This window comes from Chrysochloris asiatica, unplaced genomic scaffold, assembly GCF_000296735.1.
Source record: "Chrysochloris asiatica unplaced genomic scaffold, ChrAsi1.0 scaffold00168, whole genome shotgun sequence".
NCBI lineage: Eukaryota > Metazoa > Chordata > Mammalia > Afrosoricida > Chrysochloridae > Chrysochloris > Chrysochloris asiatica.
Window position 1 is genome coordinate 2,044,143 of NW_006408686.1, and position 12,774 is coordinate 2,056,916.

General features: G+C 45.3%; 1 protein-coding gene across 1 annotated transcript in view; it reads right to left on the reverse strand.

Annotated features, from left to right (window-relative positions):
- Window positions 1-440: 440 nt before the first annotated feature.
- The window catches only part of LOC102836890 (zinc finger protein 227-like), a 14,566-nt gene continuing 2,232 nt past the window's right edge, over window positions 441-12,774 (reverse strand). The window contains exons 2-7 of the mRNA XM_006871493.1: window positions 11,887-12,013; window positions 10,837-10,932; window positions 2,308-2,496; window positions 1,835-1,953; window positions 839-1,760; window positions 441-754 (exon numbers count right to left, since the gene is read on the reverse strand). Of these exons, the coding sequence (XP_006871555.1) occupies window positions 441-754; window positions 839-1,760; window positions 1,835-1,953; window positions 2,308-2,496; window positions 10,837-10,932; window positions 11,887-12,013 (1,767 nt within the window). The remainder of the gene's footprint in view (window positions 755-838; window positions 1,761-1,834; window positions 1,954-2,307; window positions 2,497-10,836; window positions 10,933-11,886; window positions 12,014-12,774) is intronic.

The window sequence follows — 12,774 nt, forward strand, 5'->3', positions numbered from 1 at the left end:
CAACCTTATGCACAGCAGAACCAAACACTGCCCGATCCTGGGCCAACCTCACTACTATTGTCACACTTGAGTTCATCGCTGCTGCCACTTGGCCATCACATTAGGGGTGAGTTAATGAAATGTTTGACCAAAGACAGCAGACTCATTTTTAAGTTGATAGTGTTGTATAACCTGTGAATGATGTTATAAATGTTGTCAGAAGAACGGTTCCCCACCGCTGTTATACAGGGTCACTGTGAGTCAGAACCGACTCGGGGCTTAATAACAACAATTCTTGCCATTGTGGGTCTGTCATCATTTTAATGTATTTGTTCCAAAGGTTCTGAGTCCAGAGAAATGCCCTCTCACAGTGAGTGCTTACAGGGTTTATCACGAGCCCGGGCTCTCCACAAACCGGAAGCTGTAAATTCTGAGTCAAGCCAATGTCACCCCTCATTTATCTAAAGATCCTTGCTCATGTGGACTTTCTGATGGTATGTTAGACGTGAATGGTGACTGAAGTCCTTGCCACACACATCACATTTGTATGGCTTTTCTCCCGTGTGGACTCTCTGGTGGGTGTGACGACGTGAACTCTGACTGAAGCCCTTCCCACACTCCTCACACTTAAATGGTTTCTCTCCAGTGTGAGCACTCAGATGGACTTGGAGGTTTGAGGGGAGACTGAAGGCCTTCCCACACTGCTCACATTTATAGCGTTTCTCTCCTGTGTGAACCCTCTGGTGATGACGAAGATTCAGTCTCCTCCAGAAGCCTTTCCCACACTGCTCACATTTATAGGGTTTCTCTCCAGTGCGGCCTCTCTGATGGTATATAAATTGTGAACTGTACCTGTAACCCTTTCCACAGACGTCACATTTGTACGGCTTCTCTCCAGTGTGGACTCTCCGGTGAGACTGGAGACCCGAGGACTGACTAAAGCTTTTTCCACAGACACATTTGTAGGGTTTCTCTCCAGTATGAACCCTCTGGTGCACCCAGAAATCTATGGCCTGACTGAAACTCTTAGCACACTCTTCACATTTATACGGTTTCTCTCCCGAGTGGACTTTCTGGTGTGCGTGAAGCTTTGACGTCCAGCTGAAGCCCTTCCCACACGCCTCGCATTGATACAGTTTTTCTCCAGTGTGAATCACCTGGTGCAGTTTAAGGTTTGAACTGTAACTGAAGTTCTTACCACAAACATCACACTTGTAGGGTTTCTCTCCAGTGTGGACTCTCTGATGGGTTTGAAGTTTTGAGAACTGACTGAAGCCCTTGCCACATGTCCCACATTTGAATCGTTTCGCCCCAGTGTGGACGTTGTGATGGACTTGAAGATTCGAAGCCTGGCTGAAGCCCTTGCCGCACTCCCCGCATTTGTAGGGTTTCTCTCCCGTGTGAACTCTGTGATGAATGTGAAGGTCTGTGTTTCGGGTGAAGCCTTTCCCATAGGCCTCGCATTTGTAGGGTGTCTCCCCAGTGTGGACCCGCTGATGGATGCGGAAATGCGCAGCCTGACTGCAATCCTTACCACACCCCTCACATTTGTAGGGTTTCTCACCCTTGTGGACCTGCTGGTGAACACGAAGGTCAACACTCCAACCGAAGCCCTTCCCACAGTCTTCACATTTGTATGGCTTTTCTTCAGTGTGGACACTCTGGTGGCGCTGGAAATTTGAACTCTGATTAAAACACTCCCCACACTCCACACATCGATAGGGTTTCTCTCCAGTGTGAGTTCTGTCATGACCGATCAGGCCTGCGCTGCTGTGGACTCCCTGGCCACAGGTGTCACACTGGTAAGCTTTCTCCCCCCGAGGGTCAGAATGGGGAGCAGGAAGGCAGCTCTTACTGAAGCGATGACCAGATTCAGGACACCTGCTGAGTCTCCCTCCTGGGCGAGTTGTCCGATGGGTTGGCAGAGGTGGGCTCTGAGGAAGACATTTCTCACCTGAGCGAACACTTTGGTGACTGGGGAGAACCGGCTAAAACCAAAGCCTTTCCCACACTCATTACATGTATGGGGTTCTTCGTCAAAAGGTCATCGCTGACTGGAGTGAGTCCTAAAGATTTTCCCGCATTCATCCCATTTGTAGGGTTGTAATTCTGTGCCCGTGTTAATATGCTCATGAAGGGGTGATTCCATCTTGACGTCTTAGTGCATTCGCAGACTGCTTTTCACGGGAAATTCCTTATTTCTACTTGGACTCTGAGAGTCTCTCAGATATGGATGTCTCCGAGAATTCTGGGTTCGCCAAGTTACAGACTCTTCGCTGTCGGGAACAGTTGAGTCATCTCCTTTCTGCTTCGTTACATAGTTCTCACTTCCGGGGAGCTGGACACAGTCACTTTGCAGTAAGTGGGAACTCTTCCCTTGGAGACTGATCGTGAGGTCTTGACTCCTGGCCAACTCGCTTGCAACTTGCTCCCAGATATGCCAGCGGATGAGCTCTTCACGCAAGTGTTTCAATGCAACTTTTCGAAGCGTCTCCATCTCATTTGGATTCCTGCTGCCTAGAAAAATAAGCCATACTCAGAACGGGAGACAAGCCAATGCTTTATCAGAAATACTACGATTTCACACTTAGGCCACAGGGGAAGGTTCATTTTGTCTTTACTGTTACTTACCCTGTTTGAGGCAAAGAGGGAGGTCAAAGGCCTCGTCTCCACTAAATGTAAATGAAATCCACTTAGAACTACAAATAAAATCACCTATTGTGAGGACTACAGAGTCCTCGTGGTTCTGTGGGTTAGGTGTGGGACTGTCAACTACAAGGTCAGCAGTTAATGCGCCAGACTTCAAAGTCATTTGAATTGCAAGGTTGGCGGTTCAAGCTCACCAGCTGCTCCTCAGAAACCCTCTACAGGATCGCTATGGATCAGAACTGACTTAATGGCACTTAAAAACAACAACAAGAGCAAGTTAATCTTACAGTCCAGGAACAGAGGACCCTAGAAAGGGAGAAATGCACAAGCAGAATGTGGAACCCTATCCAGAGAAGCAGTGTCACCAGAGATGGAGGCAGAGATGGGGACATGGAGAGAGGGAGCAGCTGAGGACTCCAGACTCAGGGAAAGAGAGGGACTGAGTGCTGGCGGCCAGGAGGCAGGCTTGCAGAATGTGCCCTTCGGTTGTTTAAATTATTATATATTCCTGAGTGTTTTGGTGTACATCCCTTCCTCCCCCCATTGCCCCTGCCAAAAAAAAGAGGGAATGGAAGCAAATACTGTTGAATGATGATACATGGAGGAAATTGTAATCAATGCAATGAAACGATGGTGTAAAGCCAATGTTCTCCCATGTAAAGTATCACTCAGTTCACAATAAAAACTTACAAAAAAAAAAAAAAAAAAAAAAGCCACAGGCTAAAAACTGTTTAAGGGGGGCATACCAAGTTTTAAATAATTAACCTTCTTAAATGGGAAGTGACATTCTAATTAATACAAATGTGTAAAAATGCCAACAAGTATATTTCTGGTTATGAGTGCTAAGCTAAAACACTGCCCTGCAGAGACACCCACGTCCTGTTCCCCAGAAACCTGTGACTCCATTACTGTACATGGCAAAGGGGACACTGAAGATGTGACAAATGAAGGATCTTACAAGAGACCATCCCAGATTATCCATGTAGGGTCCAAATAAGAGGGAAGAGGGGAGGTCAGAGAGAGATGGGGAATATGGCCACGGGCCAAGGAAGGCAGGCAGCCTCTAGATGCGGGAAAGGATGAGTGCAGGGATTCTCCCTGGAGCTTCCAGAAGGAAAGCAGCTGCCCAGATTCAGGGCCAACTTCTGGCTGCTGGTGAACACAGAACAGTAAGATAACAGGACTCCTGGCATGGCGCTACACGACTTCTAACTCCTTTGTGAACTTCTAACCACAAACCCAGTGGTTCAAACCCACCAGCTGCTCGAAAACCCTTTACAGGGTCGCCATGAGTCAGAACGGACTTGACGGCACTTGTTGTTAAGTGCCATCAAGTTTGTTCCAGCCCATACTGACCCTGTATAGGTTTCCGAGGAGTGGCTGGTGAGCTTGAACCACTGACCTTGCGGTTCACAGCAACTCTGCAGTCCAGTGTATTACCCACAGTGCTACAGCAGGACTCCTGACAGCGCTCAGCAACCACATAATATAGTAACTTGCTAGTTAAAGTGACCACATTTATGTCCATTTGTCACAGCAACAGCAGGACACTAGTACAACAAGGCTCACATGTACTGGGTGTGAAGTTCTCAATTTGGAGTCCTGGCGTGGTGATGTGGGACAAACACTGGGCTGCAAGTCTGAATTGCGAGGTCAGAGGTCGCTATGAGTCAGAAACGACTCGAGAGACTTAACACAGATGTTCTCAGTTTGGATTGCTAACCACAGGCCTGAGGTTCAAACCCACCAGATGCTCCTGGGAACCTATACAGGGCCGTCATGAGTTGGAGATGACTTGATAGCACTTAACAACAACAACAAACATTCTAAAAAAGGTGCCCTAGTGGCACAGTGGTTAAAACACTAACTGAAATGTTGCTGGTTTGGACCCACCAGCTGCTCCACAAGAGACAGATGAGGCAATCAGCTTCCATAAAGATGGGTAGCCTTTGGAAACTTGGTGAGGCCGTTCTATTGACCTATAATGAGACGGAATAAGCTTCATGACAGTAGGTTTAAACTCTAAAGACATGTATTTAAGATAAATCTTTTCTTGAATTTAGGAATTTGGGAAGATGGACGGGTAGACAAAAAATCGTTGGGCTCCTCCCATATAAAAACAAGAAATACAACAAGGACACAGTGCTGGACTTCGAGGGAGTCTCAAGCGGGGAGCACATGAAAACAGTGGGGGACAGCAGACCAGCAAAACTCAACAAGTTGCATACAGTAGGAAAAATGGATCCTTCCCCATTGCCTCTCCAGTCAGTCACGTGGGCCACCAGCTGCTGTGAACCAGGGAAGCGGCTCCAGAGAAAGAGGCTGTTTCCCCAACTACCATGTCACATTCTTGTACGTCACGTTCTTGTACGTCACGTTCTTGCACGAAGAGATGGGATCCCAAGCTTCTGCTCTTATATCGGTAAGCCAGACCTCGCTGGCGAACCATCTGGCATGTCCTATAGCACCTCCCCAACACAGACACTGCGGGCTGAATAAACCGCTATGGAAGGCCCCCTGCAGTGGAGTCTGCGCTCACAGACAAGACTCGACCTGGCTCCTGTGAATCGCAGAGCTCAGCCCTGTGAAACCAAAAGGGCAAACAGAACTCCCAGGGATGTGGTTTCCCATGCCGGTCCATGTTACGGCCTGTTGACAGAGGCTGTTGCATACTAGGAAGCAGACAACAAAACAGACTTCCCTAGGGGTCCATTTGGAGTGTACGAGCACCTTCTCTACCCAGACTTGCTGTAAATCCCTAGAGAAAGCTCCTACAGTGGAGCCTGCCCCCACAGCCAGCACGCGGCAGGACTCCTCGGCACCCACAGCTCAGGCCTCTGATATGGACAGGACAGGACAGCCCTCCCTCCCAGGGAGTCTCCTCAGGTCTGTTTATTCCCCTTCTGGTTGGAGCTGAAGACTGCTGTCTGAGGCTGCTATGTGTTAGGGATCAGGAGCTGTGAGTGGAGGCTTCACTCAGCCAACAATAGACCCGGGAGACTCTGACAGCAACAGGGTCCCCTTCCCCAATCTGGAATTTGGTGGCTGTAAATTACGACAGAAAGCCCCCAGAGTGGAGTCGGCTCCCACAGTCAGCCCTCGCTGTGAAGCCTCATACCACCTCAAAACATCTGAAACCAGCAGGATCCTGGGGCCCAGTTTGAGTCTGTCTGCTCTCCCTTGTAGTCAGGCCTATGGACTGCTGACTGAGGTTGCTATGTGCATCTTAACTGGAGGTTACACCCAGAGCCAACATGGGCCCTGACAGAGACAACCTAGATGCCTCCACCCCAGGGACCCATGGGAGTGTGACGATGCCTCCTCCACCCTGATACAAACTCCTGATAGTAGAGGCAGGAGGAGGGTCACCAAAGTGGATCACCCCAATCACCACACCTTCCGGAGGTCACTCTGAGGAGTGCAAGCCCTCCTCCTGAAACAGAGAAAGTCTGTGCTTTCCCATAATGCCAGCTCAGATACAAACAGCCCCACAGAAAAGGGAAAGAACCCTTGAGTAAAATTGGAGATCAATACCCAGCCCTTAAAGTGACTGGGAAGAAAAATGTCATTGCAGAAACAGAGAAGGGAAGGATAGAATGATCAGAGAGGGGGGAATGCGCCCCCTAGTGGAGAGATTGACTTTTTCACACTATATTGACTGAGTTGGTGATACTGACAGGACAGACTGACCATAGTCTGTTTTCTGGTGTATGTGTGGGAGAAACTGATGGTTAAAAAATGAAATCTGGAATCCTTGAATCCCAATTAAATCAGGAAGAGAGACGGAGCTACAACAGAGAGGAAGAAGTGGAAAGGAAAGGCCATAAGCTCTGTCCGCCTAAGTTTTTTGCAAATGTTGTTGTTAAATGCCATTGAGTCGATTCTGACCCACAGCAACCCTGTATAGGGTTTCCAGAGAGCAGCTGATATTGTTGTTGTTGTTAAGTACCATGGAGTCAGTTCTGACTCATAGCGACCCTGTATAGGGTTTCCGAGTCTGTAAATCTTTACGGGAGCAGAAAGCCTCATCTTTCTCCTGTGGAACAGCTGGCAGCTGATATTAGTGCAGGCAAAAACACCAAGTACTGGGGAAAACGGAGAAAGTTATTAACTCTCTTGAAAATGCCACTGCCCCAACAACAACAAAAAATCACAAGACGCATAAAGAACAGAGACACAATGGTCCATCTAACTGGACATGACAGAGTGAAAGCACATCTAGGAATGGTCAAATAATTTTTTTACTGGAATAATAAAACATTAAGCAGAATTAAAGAACTCGGGGATTCCTGGTGTGGTACTGTAGGATCAGCACTGGGCCACAAGGTCTATTTGAACTGCAAGGTCAGTGGTTCAAACTCACCAGCTGCTCACAGGGTCGCTGTGAGTCAGAACTGACATGAAGGCACTTAACACCAAACAATAATAAACAGCTAAGGATCTTGAGCATTTCTTCATAGTTTGTTGGCTGTCTGAATGTCTTTAGTGAAGTGTCTGTCCATGTTTTAACTGAATTATTTCTTCGCTTTTTGTTGTGGTGCTAAAGTGTTCTATCAATTTTGGAAAGTTGTCCCTTGTCTAATATGAACTCAGTTTGGCTCAATTTTCACTCACAACAGACAGGTGTATTAGGTGCACAATAACACTAGGGAGGTATGCACTCAAAACCGAAGAAGAAAGAACTCAAATTAACAGTTTAACTTGACAACTCCAGGAAGCTGGATGCACAGGAGTAAACTAAGCCTAAACCTACCAGAAAAAAGAAATGAACAAAAATCAGAGAAGATAGAAATAAACTGGGGGGGGGGACACGGACAGGAAGGTAGTTCAATAAAAAGACTCCTGGTGTGGTGCTGTAGGATCAGCACTGGATTGTGAACCACAAGGTCAGCAGTTCAAACCCACCAGCAACCCCTTGGGAACCTTATATAATGTCACTACGAACTGGAATTGACTTGGCTGCACTTAACAAAAACAAAAACAAAATAAAAAGAGAAGTAAATTATTTGAAAAGATGAATAAAACTGACAAACCTTTAGAGTTAGACTGACAAGAGAAAAATTGCAAATAACCAAAATAAAAAATGAAACAGGGAACATTATAACTGACCCAGTAGAAATAAAGAATATTAATGAACAGTGGTATGGCACCAAAATGGATTACATAAAATAGATGAAATGGACAAATTCTTAGAAACATACAACAATATCCAAACCTAGTCAAGAGGAAATAGCAAGTGAAATGATCAATTCAATGATCAAAAGTCTCTCAACAACAACAAAAAAGAAGTCCTGGGCCAGATGGTGTCACTGGGGAAGTCTCTAAAATACCTAGAGAAGAATCCACATCAATACTGTGTAAACGCTTCCGGAAGAGAGAAGAAACATTCCCTCACTAATTCTATGATGCTCCTTGGAAACCCTATATGGGGTCGCTAGGGGTCGGAACCGACTCGACGGCCCTAAATAATAACAATAACAAAAAGACATTAAAGAAAACTTAAATAAATGGATTGAAAGACAATATTATTAAGGTGGTGTGGCGCTGTGGGTTAAGGCACCAGACTGCAAACCTGTTCGGACTGCAAGTTTGGTGGTTCAAGCTCACCAGCTACTCCTTGGAAACCTTATACAGGGTCGCTAAGGGTCGGAACTGACTCGATGGCACTTCACAACAACAACAACTACCTAAAGCAATCTACGGATGCAAAGCAATCCCAATCAAACGTCTAACAGAAATTCCTTTACAGAAATACAAAATCAAATCCTCAACTCTGCGTGGAAAGGAAAGAGGCCACAAGTAGCTAAAACAATGCTAAAGAAAAAAAATCGAATATGAGGATGTACATTTCCTGATTTTAGATCCATATTCTATAGCTATATAGTAATCAATACAGTCTGATACTTGTATAACAATGGTGTTGTTATGTGCCGTGGAGTCAGTTCTGACTCATAGCGACCCTGTATAGGGTTTCCGAGGCTGTAAATCTTTACAGGAGCAGAAAGCCTCATCTTTCTCCCATGGAACATCTGGTAGTTTCAAACTGCTGACCATGAGATTAGCAGCCTGATTCTTAACCACTTCCCTACCAGAGTTCCCTGGTATAACAATAGACTAATGGATTAGAGCTGAGTCTAGAAACAAAGCCACACCTCTACAGAGAATCAACTAATTTTTGACAAGGATGCTAACTAAGCCCATTCATTAGATGAGGAAAGAAAAGTCTCTTCAATAAATGGTGCTGGGGAAACTGGATTTTCATATTCAGAAAAATGGAAGACGGTTCTTGCCTTGAGTCATACCAAGAACGTACGAATTCAAACTGGATTAAGGACGTAAATGTGCAAACTAAAGCCATTCTTAGAAAAAGCAGGGACAATGCTGTCAGGTCTAGCTTTCAGCAATGGATTATCTAATATTACACCAGAAGCACAAACAGCAAAAGACAAGATAAATAAATGGGACCTCATAAAAGTTAAAAACTTTTGTTTTGTTCATCAAAAGACTTCACCAAAAAAGAAAGCGAAAAGATAAGCTACCAAGCCTGGAGAACATCTTCAGAAACCACCTATCTGCCAAGAACCTAATAGCCAAAATAAGAAGGTAAGTCACAAAGTATTGCTAACTCGGGTTCCAGCTCACACATGCACAGATTTAGTCCATATAAAACGGGTTTAAACAAAGTCTCTGCAATCAGTAGACAGCAGCAAAGTTCTCTCAGTAATATACTGGTCTTGGTCTTGTCGGTGTGCCGTCAAAGATAAGGTCCAGTCAAAATAGTATCTTCTAAGGGGGATCTGCAGGGACCGTTAAATTTAAGACAAAGAGGTCGGCTCAGAAGGGTATGGTGACTTTTGTGGGGGATTGAAGGTAGGTAGTTCAAACCCACCAGCTGCTCCTTGGAAACCCTACACAGGGGTGCCATGAGTTGGAACTGACTTGATGGCACGTAACAACAACAATGTTAATAGATTTTCTTGAAGGAAACAGGATGAGCACGGGGGCTTATTATGAAGCCGTTTTAGGAAAACTGAAGGCTGCACTGTTGAGAAAAAGGCCAGGACAGTTGCACTGAGGAGTTTTTATTCATCACAACAATGCATCTGTTTATTCTTCAAGGGTAGCAAGGACTGTCCTAGAAGAGTTTTATTGGAAAACTACGACATTTACCCTCCCCTACAGCCCCGATTTTGTCTCTTCAAATTTGTTCTCTTCAAAGAACATTTCAAAGGGACACAATTTGAATCCCTCCAGGATGCCAAAACTGCTGTTGCGCCATGGTACACACTGAAGCACACAGAATTCTGGGGAAGGACCACAGAGTTGGCAATACGACCTTCAAAAGTGTACAGACCTAGTAGGATGCGTCAACAAACAACAGCTTCACCTTTGGATACTTTGCTTAGTGAAGGGTTCTGTGATTTTGTAGCAATAATGGTTTGACTTATCCTCCAATAGAAGCCAAAGGTTACCAGTGGTTACACAGTTACATGGGGGGGAGAGGGGGGGAGTCCTGCTGAGGGAGCAGTGAACTGACATTAACCGTGGTGGAGCAGGAAAAGGAAGGCGGGAATGGTGGCCCAACTCCAAGAAAGAAACCATGCTCCCAAACTCGCTAAGTAGGAATTGTTGAATTGTTTTGTTGGGTTTATCTTTACAATACATTTTTTTTTTGAAGACAAGGTAAAGAGATGGAGAATGTGGAAGAGGTGGCATTTTAAATTGGAAAGATGTGAGCAAAGACCTGAGTGGAGTACAGGGGGGCTGAGGGAACTTTATAAAGTGGTAGCTTCTGAGACCCAGAAGAGCGCCATCGAAGGCCATGAGGAAGAAGAGAACTGGGTGTCTCTGAAGAAAACTCCAAGGGGGCCAGTGTGGCTGAAATGGTCTGAGGAAGGAGAAAGGGCTAAGAGATCAAGGGCAGATCCCGTTGGGCCCAGCTGTCAGCTATGAAGGCTGGGAGTGCAGTGGGAAGTCTTTGAAGGGGTGTGAGCATGGGATGATCATACTTGGTTTTCAAAGACCCACGCAGGCTGCCATGGGCTGAGCAGATTATAGGGGAGCAAGAGAGGGAGCAGAGAGTCCAGTGTACAGGCTATTGTCCTAACTGAGGCCAGAAATGACTGTGACTCAGGCCAGGGTGTCAATCAAAGATGTGGTGAGACGCAGACAAGCTCGTACCTGCAAGAAGAGTCACGTGGCTCTCACGGGAATACTCACTTCTTTGGGTTTCTGTCTCCATCATCCAAAGCTTTTCTTCTGCCTCCAACTGGAATAACATGTCTAGTTTGAAGGGATGATGCCCTACGGGAGGGCACACAGATACATACATATAGGTGAATATATGACTCAAATATACTCTGATCCAAGTGCTATAACCCACAACCTTTCGGGGCTTTGTTGTCATGGAACGGTAATGAGACACAGATGTAGGTCGTGGCCCAGTTCATGTATATACAGAGCCCTACCGGGTTGTATTTGCATTGTATACTCATTGTATCTCATACCACACACTGCTAACAGTCACAGGCTTTACTGCATGTGAGCAGTTCTTGGTAAGGAACTCTGATGTTCTCATCCTTAGCCATTTCATTAAAAATAACAATAAAATCCAAGCTGTGTGCTAATGACTGGGGGGGCAGGCTTGTAGTGTATACCATTTGTTTGGTTGATAATGCATGGAGGGGATTGTAACCATGGCAATGAAACAATATACGATAGGATGAATGTAAAACTAATGTCCTCCCATGTAAACTATTACATAATTCACAATAAAACATTAAAATAAATAAATAAATAAAACCCGAAACAACTGTAAAAGGAACTGATTTCATGACCCCTCAATGGCCTCCTATTTATTAGGTTTCTCAACCTCAGCGCTACTGAAGTTCTGGACTAATTTTTGTTGTGGGTGAAGACGCTGCCCTGTGCTTTGTGAAAGGAGGCTTAGCAGCATCCCTAACACTCGATGCTAATTGGACCCATTTCCACTCCCATCCCCTATTTGAGACAACCAAAAATGTCTCCAGACATTGTGAAATATCCTCTGCAGAACAAAGACATCCCGGGTTAAGAACCAGAGATTTAAAATAACAAACTTTTCCCTAAGCAAGAAACTACAAAAACTATTGTCCCAGTGATTGTAAAGCTTGTCGTTAAGGTCAGAGAACTATTTCAAAAGACCCAAAACCTTAAACAACTGAGAACAGACACTCTCGCAGGGGCTGCGGTTCAGTAGTAGAGGGTGCCTGTCCTCACCCACAGAGACCAGGTTCTTGAAGTTCTCCACCATCACATCTCGGTACAGTGTCCTCTGGGTGAAGTCCAGCAGCCTCAGCTCCTCCTCACTGAAGACCACAGCCACGTCCTTGAATGTCACTGCTTCCTACGACATGAAACACACACAGTCTCAATGTTACAACCAACCTCCATTGGAAGAAAAAGATCACTAAGAAGGAAAGAGCTCATGAAAACATCGTTCCACACTGCAGTGAAATAAACTGCTTCTAAATGGTCCTTCTAGCTAACAGAGCTGAACAGAGGACTTCGAAGGGCAGCTCAAGAAGATAAAATAAAGCATGATAACGAATTAGGCAAACACTTGGAGCTAAAAAAACCGAAAGGGAAGAACATGCTCAGCATTCTCAAGCTGAAAGAACTGAAGAAAAAATTCAAGCCTCGAGTTGCAATATTGAAGCGTTATATCCTTGGTGTAGTGCTAATGGGATAAAGCACAGGACCGACCGCAAGGTTGGTATGAACCACAAGGTCGGCAGTTCAAACTCACTAGCTGCTTCTTGGAAATCCTACTCAGGGTCACTATGAGTCACAACTGACTTGACAGCACCTAACAACAAAAATGTGTGTAAAATATTGCACAAGGCAGGAAGCATCAAAAGAAGGCGATGGAATATACAGACTCAGTGTACCAAAACGAACTGAGGCCATGGAACAAGGGATATCACTGATGATGTCTGATGGATCTTGGCTGAAAGCTGAGAATATCAGAAAGATGTTTACCTGTGCTTTATTGACTAAGCAAAGGCTTTTGATTGTGTGGATCATGATAAGCTATGGACAATATTGCAAAGTATGAGTATTCCGGAACACTTAATTCTGCTCATGAGGAATCTGTACCTGGACCAA